The following is a 15,566-nucleotide window of genomic DNA, read 5'->3' as shown; positions in this document are numbered from 1 at the left end:
TTACTATCGCGCGAAGCGCGTTATTGCCTCCTAGTCAACATAAGTAGATAACATGGCAACTCCATTCAGCCAGAATTTTCGTCGTCCTCTCACGTGCCCGGCATGTGGATTGGAATCATCATGTTGTTCGCGCATCGCGCGTTAGTTTTCCCATCTGGCCTCGCCTGCCAGTGTCCCATGTGCCCGTGCTTCCGTCTTTCTGATCTTCTGCTGCATTTGCTCTCTTCCCGCTGCATTCTCTCTCCCATTACATTCTCTTTCTTTCTTTTTTTGGTTTTTTTTGGGATAATGTTGCTCTATCACTTATCCGCATCCTCTGGAACCTGGTACAAAATTTTGTTGACCTCCTCCTTTGTTTTGTTGTAATAGGCTTTCTTCTTCATCTCCGGTGAGGTCAGATCTTCTCTTCGGGTTACCTCTGGTCTGCCCCTCTTTTTGTTTTTTTTTGTTTTTTTTTTTTTGGCTAAAGTTCGTATTTCTTTTGTCCCTTGTCCACTGACGTGCAGTTTTCTCTTTTTTTTCTCATCCACGGGCTTGTTACCGCCCAAGGACGTGCCATCTTCACTGTTGGTTGCAGATCTTGTGCTTTCTTCTTTCTCTCCAGTGAGGTCGGGTCTTCTCTTCAGGTTGCTCTGTATTCATGTTTTTCTCCTCCTCTGTAAAAACTTGTTTGATGCTAATGGTTCTTGTGTTTTGTTGTGCAAGCATTTTTTTCATTGCTTTTAGGAGACTGGTTTGTGATTTCTTTGGTAGCTGGGATTTGGACTCTGGAAGCCGTTTGTTTGGCTGCCCCTCTTTACTTGTCTTTCCCTCTCCTCCCCATCATCAAATTCCAGCCACATCTTCTAATGTAGCTCTCTACTACTTACAGACGGAATCCGCAGTAGAAGTTTCTGAACTGAAAAAGGAAAGCTAATCTCAGGGAGATAGATAGAAGAGAAGGTACGATGGCGTCCAAGATGCAGAGTATCGCGGTTCTTCAGACCGAGAATAACCTTGCAACCGGAGGTATATTTTCTTCAACTTTCTTCCTTCTCTCAATATCTCAATCTCTCTCTTTCGCGCTCTTTTTTCTTTTGTTTCAATTAATCTGAATTTCTATCTACATTTCAACGGAGTAGTAGTATATCGTCCTTAATTGGTGCACAACATTAGGAAATCTTGTTCTCTTTCGTTGTTTCCCCTCTTTAATAATCGAACCACTTCAAGAAAAAAACCGACCTTGGGAATTATTTTGCCCTAATACCCATTGTGGGTTTCGTAAATTTTGGTAATTTATTATATTTAGCTAAGAGAATTGGAGGTTTTGGTATAATTTGTGTAAAATTCCACGATTTTTCGGCTAGCAGTTTGGGCTTTAGAATTGCTGGCTTTGTCTGAATTTTTATCTCTTCTATATTTAATGGATATCTGAGGATCATTTAGTATCTGAAACTAATAAATCTACCAACGCTTACAGTCATGAGTGTAGAGTTAACTAAATATGTTAACCTCTTTATGAATAACTTTTTAAGGACTTTTATGCTAATTCTTCGCATTCAAAAAGGAGATAAATGGAAGAAACATTATTTTCTGATATTAGAGACACCTGCGGGAAAGAAGATGATAGCAAGTTACTGACCCCAGGTAGTATGAGATGAGATTGTATTGTAATTGAGCAGGGTTCACTTATCATAATAGATTGAATTTTGTAGTTTTGAACTGATACATTGTTCTTTTGATTGACTGAATGGCAATTTGGGAGCCATGCAGTTTGTTTTTCTTGTTTTTATTTTCTTATAATCCAAACCTGAAAAGGATTTGTTTTTTTCTCTTCCGAGTGATTGTTTGGTTTTCCAAAGATTTAAATTTTCCAGAGATTGATTGTTTGGTTTTCCGAAGGTCAATCTCTTTAACCCAAGAAAATAATAATATTAAACTGAAAAACAACAAAAATGTTGTCTTGGGAAACTATTGTTTATTTACATGGCTTGAAAGTTGAAATTGCCAGAAACAAGAAGCTCACTTTCTCTGATGGTCATATTTCTTCATCAGGTTGACCATTGCCAAAAAGAAGAGCTTAGCTACAAGACATCTCATAGCAATATCACGTCTTATTGTTGAAAAATTTGATTTTATGGTAGTGTTTGTAGGTTGAGTTATGACCCATGATTTATGCTCAGGCCCTTAAAATGGAGATATATAGTTAAGAAAAGTATAAAGGATTGGGGTGGCTTCAACATTTACCTTCAACTAATTTTCCTTGTGTTTTTCCTTTTTGAATTCAGCTTTGTGGAAATTGTGGCTCCTGTTTTCTCGCGGGATGCTTGGCGATGTGTTTGGCATATGATTCAGGTTCCCTTCTCTAACTTTGTCATTTGTATACGTATGTTTTAAGCCTTGTTGTACCTCCAACTATTTTTGCTTTTAGCTGCTCTCATTAGCCTTGGTTCTTTCCAGCTTAGAGCTCACGCTGATTTTTTACTTTCAATAACATTTCTAGAATGATTTGGTGCATGGTTGGGGATTGGATTTTGCACTAAGGAGATGTGTGGAGGTCAGTGGTTTTATTTGTTTCTTATCACTGTATTATTTGAAAGATTTAGAAAAGAAGGCTTGTCTACCTGCTTTTCATATTCCTGTTGGAAGGAGAGATCTGCGGGACAGTGGCATGTAAAACAGATAAAATTGGAAAACATGTATGTATTTCAAATGGATGTCTGCGTATTATCAGTTTCATTGTAAGTGTATTTTGCCTGTGTAGCCTGCACATGAGAAAATTGATGTGGTTGACTCTCAGTGGATAGTTCATCAAGTTATTCCTTCTCTGGGAAGTCAGGTCAGTTAACTACTTTATTACAACCATCGGGACTTGCTTTTCCTTTTCCTAGAGGTGATTAAAATAATGAAGTTTAGTTGTTTGCAAATGTTGTTCTGTTCAACTTTAATTTCCATTTTTGAGCAAATGGTTCTTCATTTATAAAATAAGCAACTTTTTAGCAGCAACCCCCTTATTTACATTTTTTTCTTCCACGTCAATTATCCTACTTGTCCCTTGATCTGGTTTCCCCTCATTTAGATTTGTTTTGTTGATAATGATGCTAACAGCTTCAGCTTCGTTGATTCCAGGGTCAATCTGAAAATGGAAAAGCTCCTTGGCAAGGGGTATGTAAGCTGTTACTTGTTCGGTTTCCATTTCAACCTTTCTGTATATTTTTTTATTGAGGCCTTTTCTTTGTCCTTCGTTTTTTTTGCAAAAGTCAACTCTGAAAGCTTCTTCATCCAATTTTATGGTAATCTGAGTTATTCTATATCACCTACATTCTAACAATCATGTTTAAATTAGGATTCATAGGTCTTATATCTGCACTCTGTTTGAATTGCATGATTTTGCATTGAACTGAATTTCATTAGATTTGTCCAAACGTCAAGTAACTAGCTTGAATTCTTTTCTATCTAATTTGGTAGGTAAGAGAGAGGTGCAGAAGTGAGTGGGTGCAGTTTCAAGATCGCCTAGCCAATGCAGATAAGAAATATATTGAACAGTTTGGGAGGACTTTGAATTAGCTAATTTCTGGTTATTACCCGTAACTTTCTTCATTTTCTTTTGTCCTTTTTCCATCTTTGTATCATTGTACGGAAGGGTGTTTTGGAGCCCAATTCTCTCACTCGATGTCTTTAAAATTTTTTTTTTTTTGCTTCTAGCGGGCGGTAGCTGAACTTCCTGTAGTAGTGAAAACTAACGATCTGAAACTGGAAGAGAGTGATCCTTTTTTGTGTATAAATAGATTAGACTTTGCTTCATTTGACTCCCATATTGCCAATATTCATTTCCTTTTCTTTCTTTTTTCTTTTCCTTCTATTTTTTTTCGCCCTTTTTTGCCCTTTTCTATTTTCTTGAGACGGGGAGGTGTGGGTGGGAATCCGTTGGTTGCCTCATACTGAACTCACCCGCTTACAGTTGTTATTTGGAGAACCATCCCCTGTTACCACTTTATTGAGCTTATTACCATCAGTAGTGGGATTATATGAGTTGGAGTACTTACCTACTTTATGTTTAATATTTCACTATTAAGTTGCGAATTTGGAGACGGAATTTCTGTTATATGCCAAATTTCTAATATTCTGGGTATCTCTTTTGCAGGAACGAGGTATTTGAACAACAGAAAGTTTTGTATCCTTCTAAGTTTTCTTGCATTTGGGTATTGATACTACTCACCTTTATTGCTCTGACTCCTATTTCTTTGCACAAGTTCCCTTTGACCTGCAATGCTTCTTTACTTTTTTTTTCTCTTAACTTCTTGTAGCTCTGATTGGAAAAGAAATATAGAGACATTGGAGAAAATAGTGTAACCAGTCTGAGGACATTGATCAATCTTGGTTCTGAAGTGTACATGCAAGCTGATGTGTATGTCTCTTCATACCATATCAATGTCATTTTACTTGGTTGTTCATAGGATTAGTATACATTTGAAGTGTTTATCAAGATATGAAAGAATTCATTTCTTTTTTGTTTGAGGTGTGTGTGATTTATTATAACTATATATGTTTGTGTCTGCCTATGCACTGAAAAAAAAAAGAAAGTATATGGTACCTTAGTTGTTCCAAGTATGTCTTCAGCTATGGTGAACAAAGTGTTGTAGGTTCTTTGGGCTACGAGCTTGGGTTTTGGTAGTCTCAGTACCAGATGGAATCATGTTAGATTGATATAGGGTGCAAGAGAAGTGTTCTTTACTTGATGTGATGGTGCTTACTGTAAACAAATATGAGAGATAATTGCAGAAACAAGGCAAAAACAATCAATTATGGGGACAGTTCAAAACTTTAACAGCTTACGAATAAGCGATCGAACCTGAATTTATCTTTCCTGATTTCCAATTTTCAACTCTAGATATTCCCCAGGCAATCACGACCTTCAAGCTTCTCATCATAACTATGCGTCTTTAGGAAACATCTGTTTTTTTGAACTTGATAAGTGGAGCCGATCCATGTATTCTTAAGGTAGCTATGTCAATGATTGAGTTGGAATGGAACAAACAAAAGAGAATGATTTATAATGTCAATGTATCCATGAATGATTTATAAGCCTATGTGCTTGATTTATCAACTCTAGATATATTGAGTGATTGAGTTGGATCTATTACAATTATCTATTGATTGAATACCTTGAGCTTTTTGCCAAAATCTGTCTCAAAACTGATTTTGATTTGTAGCTATGGTACATTTGCTACTTGAGGTTGTGATGGTTATGTTGATGTGTGGGATGGAAACAATAAAAAAAGGCTGTACCAGTTATTTTTCCTTAATTGAATTTGAAATGTCTTCCGCTCCATGACAACATTTGTCAGTTTTTTATCATACTTGTTATATTTGTCAAAACAAGGGTTCTTTTTTTTTTTTTTTGTTTTTTGCCTCTGAATTTGAGATTATGATTTCTTTGTTATACTAACTTATTCTATTGTTCGTGGAAATTTATTACTTTAGCTCATTTTTCTGAAAGTGATCAATTGGAATGCTAAAGCAAGATGAATTGTATTAGAGACTTCTTTTTGTTTCAGACTTTGACAAATGCTGTTTTATATCCTGTAAATGATGTTCTTCTGTGTTTGGTTCTTTCTGCGAGATGTTACTTTTGCTTCGGTGTGTTGTGTATAAAGGCATCTTCATAAGTTACTTGTGTGAGTGCTGTTTTGAATGATTACACTTATTCTTCTTGAATGATTTTGAATGCTTTTGACTGAATAAATAGTGTGTGCAGACTAGGAATTCATTGGTTATTTTGAATGATTTTGAATGCTTCTAATTTTTTGCTGCAGAATTCTGAACTGACTGCTCATGTGGCCAAGCAGTAAAGAGGAAGGAATCTGCTGTCCTATGTTAGGCATTGTCGTTTGATTATGAGTGCAGTTTCATTGGATGTTTTTTAGTTAATGTGTATTATGTAGTTATAGTTGTTAGAGGACTCAAGCACAGAAATTCTGTAATAGCTAGGTTGTTGCCATTTCAGTTTGTTGCCATTCTGTAATAGCTAGGTATGTATTGATCATATAATTTCTGAAGCATTCTTGATGGGAGAAAAAGACTTTGGGGTAAAGAATCAAGAAATCATATAGAGAACAAAGTTGAAATTAATGTAAGACGAGACCATACAGCTTTCCTAAGATTGATTCTTTATTTGGTTCATTATTTCTGAAATAAGTTAAATTCTTTGACCACCTTTTTTTTGCACATTACTTATTCATTTTTTTGTGTTCATCCTAGATTAGATTAATAGTTTAAATATACTTTCCACAGTAATTAATTTATAATCAGTTCCACAATTTAGGTCTTGGTTTTCTTTTTATGACGTTGGTATAATAACCTATAAAAATGTTGGGTATATCATAATTGTTAATGTGTCTAAAACAAAATGACTTCTTATATACAAAACAATTAATGTCATTCTTATATACAAAACAACTAATGTCATTTTTAGTGTGAAATGTCTTATTGAATTTCACTTTGTGTATTTCAAGCTTCTCTGGCCTCCAAAGACGAAAATTCGCTGAGAAGACAAGAGCAACAGCCGTGATGAAAGGATTGTTTTACTACCATTACTTCCTTACAAGGACTAAGGACAATTCATGAGGTCCTAGAATCCGGTATTTATTACTACCATTATATATATATTTTTTGCTTAGACGGTATTTATTATGGCTGATATGGTTTCTTTTGTTACTTTATAAACAGATCATGAAATCTCAGAATCAGTTCTCCATCGTATTGTCTCATCTATGAATCCATTCCTAAAACATGACTGGACTACATTCAATTGCTTCTATCAATTTTATCTATCAAAGTACAAGTACAAGCTGGTATAGTTTTGCATTCTCTAACCTTATTAACTCTCTTTCTTTTGTACATATGTGTATTTACTTATCACAATTTTTTTTCATACATTTATAGGATCTACCAGAATTTGCGAATCTAAGGCTAAATGAAGATAGTACGACGACTATAACTCTTACAAATAGTCATAAATATTATCATGTTGGTATGACCGGCAGATGTTTTGATCAAAACTGGAACCGTTTTGTTATTGATCATGATCTAAAAAATGGCCAGATATTGCTTTTTATTCCACAATCCAAGACTCCCTTTGTTGTGCTGGTGTTTGACCGCAAAGGAATAGAGAAGTTGTTTCTATGGCAGTTTGCATTTTCCATTTGATGGCACATCTGATTTACGTTGATTCTGCTTCAACGCAATGCACGGCATTTGTTGTATTTATGTTCTTAATGGAAAAAAGTTCTGGTTAGAAAAATGCTTCCAAAGCACTGCAAATTTAATGTTTAGCAAGTTCCTACTGTTGTAAACAACAATTGAAGCTTTCATAATGGATGTTCCAACGGCATTACTTATTAAACTTTGATGTTTAGCAATAAAGTTGATCCTACCTTTGGTTACAAAAAACAAATGGCTGGTATATATTAAATTTAGAAAAATGCTCCATTAAATTTGCATTAACAAAACTTCAGAGTTTGGAAGTTCCTATTAAAAATTTAGAAATTTAAATTTGCATTTCAGACTTTGGAAGTTTAGCAAAATTTAGAAATTCAGGCTTTGGAGGTTCCAAAGCACTTCCATTAAATTTAGAAATTTAGCAACTTCCATGAAAGTTTGTAGCCAAGAAATATCAACAAACCTTCAGACTCATGGTATATATATACTAAAAAATGTACATTTCTAAATGAAATGTTATTTTTCTTACTTCAGAAATGGAATGGGCATTTTACATTACTATCGCGCGAAGCGCGTTATTGCCTCCTAGTGGTACTTAAATGGGGGCTTGGGGGTCTTTATCTTTTTATTAGGAAGATAAAGTAGAGGAGGGGACTTGGGCCGGAAAGTATTCGACTTTCGCCTTCGAGGAGTCCGCCTTTTCTTCTCCGCTCTACTTTTGATTTGATAGTCATCCAAAATTTGCCAACGAAGTCTTAAATGTGAGTAGTACACTACTTTATTTAGTTTAAGGTAGGAATTCCTGCCAAAAAAAGGGAAGAATTATGTTGAACTACTTTATGTTGGTTTCATATGTAACAAGTCAAATACCTTTGCTCAATTCTGTCCATGCTCTTTGATATAATTAAAAACAGCATTTGGTTAATTAATTCTGCGAAGATCAAGTTTATGAAAGATATTCACAGGGTGGTGCAAACTTTATTAGCTCATGTTCATGATGATTATATTATGTTAGCTCATGATGTACACAAATAGCAATTTGGCCCAATATTATACAAACAACTATATGAAGTACCAACAAGAATAGCAAAGCAAAAAGGTACTCATAATTGTAGATTACTCCTGCTTAATATACAGCACTGTTTCTTGGCACTCTTTAGTTGCTTCTTTTTTATGAGAAACACTTCCCTAGTTTTTTTCTGGGTATTATGAGAAACACTTCTTGATTGATTTGTTGCTATTATGATTTTGTCGAAAGTGATTTTCGGGCCAGTAATAGAGTCCTCAAGAAAGCGCCAACCATCTATGCAAATTGAATGAGGCCTTGAAGATCTTGATCTTCTGATGAAATGGAAGAGAGCATTACAGGAGCTGTTACAATAGACTGAATTTCGCAATTACCAGACCCAATTTTGCAACATATTTTGTCCTTCCTTGGGGTTAAACCAAGCTTGACGTGACGTGACTGGGTTCCAACTGGGATAACCTTTTGATTCTTTGCGGGAGTTGTATTTGCCAAGGGACATATGCTGACAATCAGCTATTTAAGCTTCTGATTAAGAGGTGTCCCGGGATGGAGGTATTGCCTCTTTGTTGGTGCCATGGTTTTGAAGGTCCAGAAAGTTTTGCGTTGCTGAAATTGCAGAGGATCAGATTGGTAAAATGTGTTGTAGGACTCGACAGGATTGAGGTTCAGTGAAAATATTGTTCCTGCCCCTTTTATTCAGTCGGCTTTGTATTGCTCCTCGTTTGGATACTCTTATCCATTTTCACTCAGTCGTTCTTCTAGAAAACTAACTATACAGGTAAATTTATACTTGGGAAAGTTTAGTGATGCTTTTTTCTCTTCAACGTCGAGGAACCATATAAGCCTTGTAGCTCATTTTTAATTCCTTTGTGGATTATGGCTCCGCTGGTTCTTATTTTTATTTGCTTCTGATTCAGTTTGCTTATGGAACTTCCAAATGTCGAAGAGGAAGACCCCTATTGCACATCAAAATCTTGCAAAGAAGTTACAAGGAAGCTGAAGAACTATTTTCTTGAGAGCGCAAAGATGCTGGAGAGTATTGATGGTCTCCTAGAAGATGAATTTTTAAGTCTTGCAAATGCTTCTTTTTCTCGTTTAGGGCCGCTATGAATGGGATTCAGGAAACTATGGACATTCTACTTTGGTTGAAGCAATAGGTGATTAGGCTAATATATATTGGGCTTGACTAGTTTTGGTTGAAGAAGCGTAGCGTCTGTTGAAAGTTGAACCTAAAATCACGCCATCTTATTCTGAAGGAGCCTTTTATAGAGTGTGTAGTTTCCAAAGCAATATGCAAAATCCTGTTCACCAAAATTTCGAAGATTTTGACGAACTTGAATGTGTTCACGGATTTAACAAAGTCACTGTTTTTGCACCTATTGCTAGTCTGCTCTGTGATCTGGAATGATCCACTTTTGAACACCATCCATGGCAATGCTTTGGTCTTCGCAAGACCATGAGACAAGACGGCAGTGACGTGGGACTCGCAGTGGCTGTTAGCAATTGAGTTTCCAGTTACTTCATTCCCTCCATTTCTACCTGTCTTCCCTCTTAAGAGAGACAGAACAGAATGGCAAATTGATACTTTCCATTCCACTTTCTTTTCTTCCAATTTCTCAACTAAGGAAGCATAGAGATTGCTCATTTCTTGGGGAGGCTCAATAGAATATCTACAGAGACTACATCTTGTATATTGTAATAGTTCACACTTGGTCTAGCATCAATTAGTTTTTGATTTTTTTTACCTTCAAATCCAGCCTTTCCACGGAAGCTGTACTTGACAAAATCTTCAAGGCCCAGGCATTACAGACAAAAAAAATCCTCTTGAAAAGCTTTGCCAAATGGAGGTCTTCAACCCTTCTGCACAAATAAGTTTAAACAACCTTCACTAGGAGGATATGCAATTTTTTTTTTTTTTTTTTTTTAAAAGGAGGCTGACCTAAACATAGAGGGATAAGAAATAAGAAAAAGAAGTCCCAAACCAACCATTTGTTGTCCTTATTGGAACTTGAAAGCTAACCTTCACAAGAATCTAAAAGGTTTTGAGATGTCCAACGGCCAAAGGTCAGAGATGAGGCACTTTTGTATATCATTTAACAAACAGACAGACTTGGTTGCCGTTGAGTCCTCCTTATCCAGTCTAGAATATGCGAACAATCTTCACGTTGAATGTATTGCCTTCACATGGGAATTAAAGGTAAAAACCCATTCCTCATTTGCAGTAGGACGATCATATACAGACAGCACATACCTATTTTTTGTTCGATATGCCTTCAACTGTGAAGCTGCCTTCCGATTTGATACATCCTTATGCATTGCAAGTGAGTCAGGCACCTTCAAGTTCCCGGTTTCATCATGATATGAATCATGTATCAATTTTAAAACCTTTTCCTGCAAACATGCTGATATTTAACACGTAGCATAGGGATATGAAAGTGCTCCTGTTTTTTTTTTGGGGGGGGGGGGAGAGAAAAAAGATGGAGGGACTAGCTATCCAATTTTGAATATAGCATCAGCCTCCATAAGCGCAAGTTCCAAAGAGTGCTGAAAGGAAAAAGTCCAGTGCAAATAAAAGCCACAATTAGTAAAGGTTGATCACATTGTCCTTCCAAGCTAGGCAGAGTTACTGCTATTCCACAGAATTTATGTGACATCCTACATTGATGGCAACTCCTTTACGGCCCATCTCATCTCTCTTACAGCAGATAGAAAGCCTCTTCACTATGGGATCCCCATCCTCCCTTTTTGTTTTTATCTCTAAAAATCTTTCCTTCTCCACCAGTGACAATCTTCTAATTACATTTCAAATGCCAGAAGTTAAGACTGCAATAAAGCTGTTTCACTCTTACTTCCGTTCACAACAAAGCATTGTGATGTTACTTCAGGCATAAGAAGGAAAGAGAAAGCCAACCAAGTTAGTATGAAATCATGTTGAACCATGAGGACAATATGAAACTAACTTCAAAGATTCAACCTTAATGAAATATCAAGGTTCAAGACCCGTGAACATCGTTCCTGTGCTTGAATTTGCTAACCAAGTAATGCTTTTCTTAAAGGCTACAGGAGGATTCCCAATTTGGCTGGTCAGGTTCATCATAAACAGTCAACCAAAAGCAGCTTCATTGCCACTTAGAAAGTAATCTAATTTAGAGAAGCTGTTAAAACTTTAAGGAAAGAGCTAGAAATGTATATCTTATGAGAAACTCTAGTAAGAACTCCCTGGGTAAGACATTATTGGTCTGCCCTCAACATTGGCCCAATCAGATGAAAGAGATCCCAGGCATCAAGGCCTTTCAAGTTGATAAGGATGGAGATACTAAAAGTTTCACAAGGCTGTACGGGTCAAATATCCAGGTCCTCAAATCCACTCCCCATTGATGATTGGCTCTGTCTGCTACAATCTTAACAATCTAAAATGTATTTGGTTGGAAAAACATTCTTTTTTTAGCGCGGCTCCAAGAAGTATGCTTTTCTAGTATCTTGCTCAGGAATCCAATTTTTTACTGCTAAGTATTGTAAAGAAGTTTATGTTAAGCAAAGTTAGATAATTAGTGAAATGATAAACAAGAAGTTAGGAAATACAGATGACATACCAGAGACTTAGATGCATCAATCCATTGATAAATATGTTCATTGCGGAACCATGTTAACTGCCTTTTCGCAAAGTTTCTGCATTGGGAAACAGAAGAAAACATGTGGCTAAGGACTGTGGCGCAAAGAACAATGCACATCCCATGTAACATAAACAAACTCAGGTTAAGAGATACAAATATTTAAGCAGCAAAAGCTTTTATGAGCAAAATAAAAAAGAAAGATCCAGCAAATGTTCTGGTGCAAAATTAAGGCAGTAACTTTTGAGAGGACTCATGACTAACATGCTGGTTAAGTTCCGATAAAGATATGAAGTACCTAGATGCTTTCTGAAATGCAGATAGGAAGGTATAAAAATCTCGAGCAGAACTCTGACCATCTTGCTCTCTACAGCACAAAAGGTACTCCATTGCCTGAAGAGTCAAATAAAGATCAAGGGTCTCATTTTTTTGTCAGCTCATAATTCAGGATTAGCTTAAAAAACATGATTTTTACGAATTTATCATAACAATCTTGAAAAAGAGTATACTTGTCGGTAACCAATAGCTCGGGTTGCAGAACTAGAATTAGGCAAGAGACCCAAGTCAAGAAGCCAACTTGCTTCAGATAGTAATCCATCATCTCCTGTGATGAAAAGCCCTCGTCAGAATAGATACTAAGAAAAGCCACTGGCAAGAGTAGAAGCTGAGACTGTCAATTTGATCAATTTGAAGAGTAACTACAATCACAATCAAATAGTATGTGTCTGCATTGTTGAACTTTGCACCTCACATTGTGCACCACAGGTTAAGGATCATTAGTAGAGCTATTTACAAGTTGCCGTCAAACTTCAAACTGTTTGAAAAGGCAATAAAGATTTCTTTTTAAAACTAGATCAACATCAAATATTTTCTAGAATTTCCAGGAATAAATAGATTACACAAAGGCAGAAATGAATAAAATAGATAATCAACAAAACACACAAACAGTTCACAAAATCAACCAAACGGAAGTAGCAGAGGAAAGTTCCTATGTCCCAATAGACAAGGAAAGCTACACAATTAAATTTTGAGACACCTCAAGTTCAAAAGGCAGGGTAACTATGAAGTTTCATTTGCACCTGAAAGCATATCTTCACACCGGAAATCAATTGATCTGTAAAGGTCCAGCCTTTGGGTGGAAAGGAAAAAACAAAGGAAGCCATAGTCCAATTTCTTCGAGTTATCTTCCTGAAGTCCATCAACAGAAGACTTGATGTCTGAAGAGTCAGTCAGATGAAAATCCAAGCTTTCCCTGAATGAATCATACGGCACTTGAAAAGCTGATGTAGGTGAACCACTAGACTGTGATGTACACAACCATACATGTAAATATGGTGGCTAAACCTACTCGGAAATATCTATTCTAGCATTGTGAAACAGATGAAACAGCAAGTTCTAGATTCACATTACAGAGATCTCACACAAAACTAATAAGCTTGCAAACCAACCTTAATGATCTCAAGTCTGCGACGTAAGCGATACCAATCATTTGGTGCTAAAAGTTTAACACTTGGATCTCCTGCTTCAATTACCAACTGGACAGCTGCATCCCAATCACCATCTCTCTCTAGATCTGCCAGTTCTGAATAAACTTCAGAGGTAATCTCACGAGAGGCTTTGGGAACATCTGGCTTTCCATATATGAACCTTATATATCAAAGAGAGAAATTTATCATTATGTACCACATAAGCAGCAAGCAGTAGAATCTGTAGTAGCAAATCCAGTTAAACCACACCATCCAATGTCAATAGCCACAGCAGCTGAGGAATAACTATCATGTTTCTTTTCCATATGGAGATCTAGGCGCCACAATTACATTTAAATTAACATAATGGGTGCTATGGGTATCACTAAATAATTTCAGACTGGAGTGTACTAAAATCTGACCAATTAGCCTGATTTTAGAAGCTAGCTGAGAATTGCTAATGCAACATCCATGTACATCTATCTTGACCTTTGAATCAACACAGTGAAGTCTGGCAAGGAGGGCTAACAAATAGTTGTAAAGGACCAGAATTTCCTCACTTAGGTCTCATAAATATGTAGGTCAACCAAGAAAAATGAGATGGTTTGAGGAATCAGATCCTCAGCTTTCCAATCTCAGATTCTAATTTCTATCTCCCATAAACCATTATTTTTAAGCCCAAGAATAAACAAATCAACACCTGCTTCCCATTCCTTTTACTCTCAGATGAGGTAATCAAGTGAAGCTTTTGGTACAAGTAATAAACATACCATCGCAAGTAGAGTCCAGTACCGCCAACAACTATTGGAACACGGCCAGCATTAAGGACATCTCTTGTAGCTTGCCTTGCATCCATGAAAAATTGCCCAACGGAATAATCTAATTATGCAAACATAAAACAAAATAACATTAGAGATAAAAATATAACAAGTAACTGCAGTACTAGACATATCAAAAAAGATGTGCAAAATCATTAACTCAAAGAGTGCTCTTATTTAAATTCCATTACAAACTCATATTGATTTAAAACAACAAAGCTATAGCAATCAGCTTTTCGAGAAGTTCAATCATTTCATGCATTATGCCTCATCTCTATTTTACTCCAAGATAATAGAAAATAAACATCCATGGAAATATATTTTGTACCATCAATATTGATAAGTAATACCTTCAGATGGATGCAATATGTCAATCAGATGGTGTGGAACTTCCTGTTACATAAAAAAGAATCACAATCAGAATAAACTTGACATGATACAGCCTAATGAAATGACTAACTAATCCCAAGGGAAAAAAAGGTAAGAACAATTCTGGAGCAAAAAAACCAAAAATGAGCAACAAAAAACTGAATATGCATATGAGAAGTTTATCCAGGAGTTGCATTATAAGAATTCAATACCTTTCTTTCACTTAATGAAGGCTTCGCTGATCCAACATCGAGTCCTTGATAAACCTGGTTAAAATAAAAGCCGAATAGCTCAATACAGAAACTCTGAGGTTTATCAACTTAACATGAATCATTTAAAAATTGAGTTTATCAAAATTAATTTCTTCTCCTCAACAAGAACCCAATGCAGCAAAATAAATTTAGCGTCTTCGTCCTTGTCTCTGATGGAGGGATCGTTTTAAACCCTCCCGAGCTTCAAAGCAGTAAATAGGGACAGAAAAAGAGAAATTTTCTCCTTTATGAGTAAATAAAATGAAATTCTTGAGTATGGTTGTTTTACTTGGACCTGAACAGAGTCGGCACTGATAATTTCGCCATTGAGCAGCTTAGCAAGCTCTAAAGCCAGCTTACTTTTGCCGGCACCGGTGGGGCCGGAGATGACAATCACTTTCTCCCTCTTATCCACGGAGGAGGAGGAGCAGGAGGTGCTGAAGAGTCGCCCGATGCGGTGGTGGAGATGAAAGGGACGAAAGCAGGGGAAGCGAAGCGGTGTCCCCGCCGAGTACGGGAGGCGGAGGCAACTCATTCGAACTCCGACCAAAAAGAAAATTGATTATCCTCAATCCACATCCACAGGGGATATCAAATTACCATCATCATTGGTATACACCTTCTAATCCCTCGTATCAAATTATTTCTATGCCACTTCAAAAAATGTATGAACTAAATGAGTTTGTTTGGATAAGAATTTATTTGGATGATTTATTTGATCCAGTTACTGTAACACTTTTTGTGATGTGATGTATGTGAGATAAAAAGGTGATTGGAAATTGTGTGTATGATGCAAGCAAAACAAAATCTGAAATTTTTATTCC

At 36.3% G+C, this 15,566-nt stretch overlaps 2 protein-coding genes across 30 annotated transcripts; one reads left to right on the top strand and one right to left on the bottom strand.

Annotated features, from left to right (window-relative positions):
• The first annotated feature begins 48 nt into the window (after positions 1-48).
• Positions 49-7,302, top strand: LOC140006719 (uncharacterized). 28 transcript variants are annotated; one of them, XR_011814439.1, is made up of 15 exons: positions 52-421; positions 550-626; positions 872-1,008; positions 2,268-2,334; positions 2,483-2,536; positions 2,744-2,818; positions 3,088-3,144; positions 3,240-3,272; positions 3,448-3,556; positions 4,124-4,153; positions 4,287-4,387; positions 5,796-6,112; positions 6,495-6,620; positions 6,709-6,833; positions 6,925-7,302. XR_011814439.1 is itself a non-coding variant. In XM_072049132.1 (8 exons), the coding sequence occupies exons 3-8, from the start codon at positions 2,326-2,328 to the stop codon at positions 3,544-3,546; spliced, it is 306 nt and encodes a 101-aa protein (XP_071905233.1). In that variant the 5' UTR covers positions 49-421; positions 550-1,008; positions 2,268-2,325; the 3' UTR covers positions 3,547-3,557. The 28 variants fall into 28 exon arrangements, 1 of the variants encoding a protein (XP_071905233.1); XR_011814435.1 differs by having other exon boundaries at positions 550-1,008; positions 2,744-2,872; positions 3,109-3,144; XR_011814434.1 differs by having other exon boundaries at positions 53-421; positions 550-1,008.
• A 2,537-nt stretch (positions 7,303-9,839) lies between these two features.
• LOC113688096 (tRNA dimethylallyltransferase 9) lies at positions 9,840-15,406 on the bottom strand. Of its 2 annotated transcripts, XM_027205758.2 has the most exons (12): positions 15,038-15,406; positions 14,704-14,757; positions 14,473-14,515; positions 14,075-14,183; positions 13,287-13,485; positions 12,918-13,140; positions 12,348-12,442; positions 12,137-12,231; positions 11,821-11,896; positions 10,479-10,618; positions 10,248-10,405; positions 9,840-10,087 (listed from the first exon to the last, which is right to left on the bottom strand). In XM_027205758.2, exons 1-11 carry the CDS (start codon positions 15,275-15,277, stop codon positions 10,321-10,323), a joined length of 1,359 nt encoding a protein of 452 aa, XP_027061559.1. In that variant the 5' UTR covers positions 15,278-15,406; the 3' UTR covers positions 9,840-10,087; positions 10,248-10,320. The 2 variants fall into 2 exon arrangements, with proteins under 2 accessions (XP_027061559.1, XP_071905238.1); XM_072049137.1 differs by lacking the exons at positions 9,840-10,087; positions 10,248-10,405; positions 10,479-10,618 and adding an exon at positions 10,967-11,050 and having other exon boundaries at positions 15,038-15,392.
• Positions 15,407-15,566: the final 160 nt, after the last annotated feature.

The sequence above is a fragment of the Coffea arabica genome, chromosome 5e (genome assembly GCF_036785885.1).
Source record: "Coffea arabica cultivar ET-39 chromosome 5e, Coffea Arabica ET-39 HiFi, whole genome shotgun sequence".
Lineage (NCBI taxonomy): Eukaryota > Viridiplantae > Streptophyta > Magnoliopsida > Gentianales > Rubiaceae > Coffea > Coffea arabica.
This window is presented reverse-complemented; position numbering and strand designations above follow the sequence as displayed.

Coding starts and splice junctions, on each gene's coding strand:
- LOC140006719 (XM_072049132.1), top strand. Junction 2,819..3,108: donor TTCCTTCTCTGGGAAGTCAG/GTCAGTTAACTA, acceptor CGTTGATTCCAG/GGTCAATCTGAAAATGGAAA. Junction 3,273..3,447: donor CTTCTTCATCCAATTTTATG/GTAATCTGAGTT, acceptor CTAATTTGGTAG/GTAAGAGAGAGGTGCAGAAG.
- LOC113688096 (XM_027205758.2), bottom strand. CDS start 15,277: ATGAGTTGCCTCCGCCTCCCGTACTCGGCGGGGACACCGCTTCGCTTC. Junction 12,443..12,917: donor GTGTGAAGATATGCTTTCAG/GTGCAAATGAAA, acceptor TTTTCATCACAG/GAGATGATGGATTACTATCT. Junction 10,406..10,478: donor GCATATCGAACAAAAAATAG/GTATGTGCTGTC, acceptor TCCCATGTGAAG/GCAATACATTCAACGTGAAG.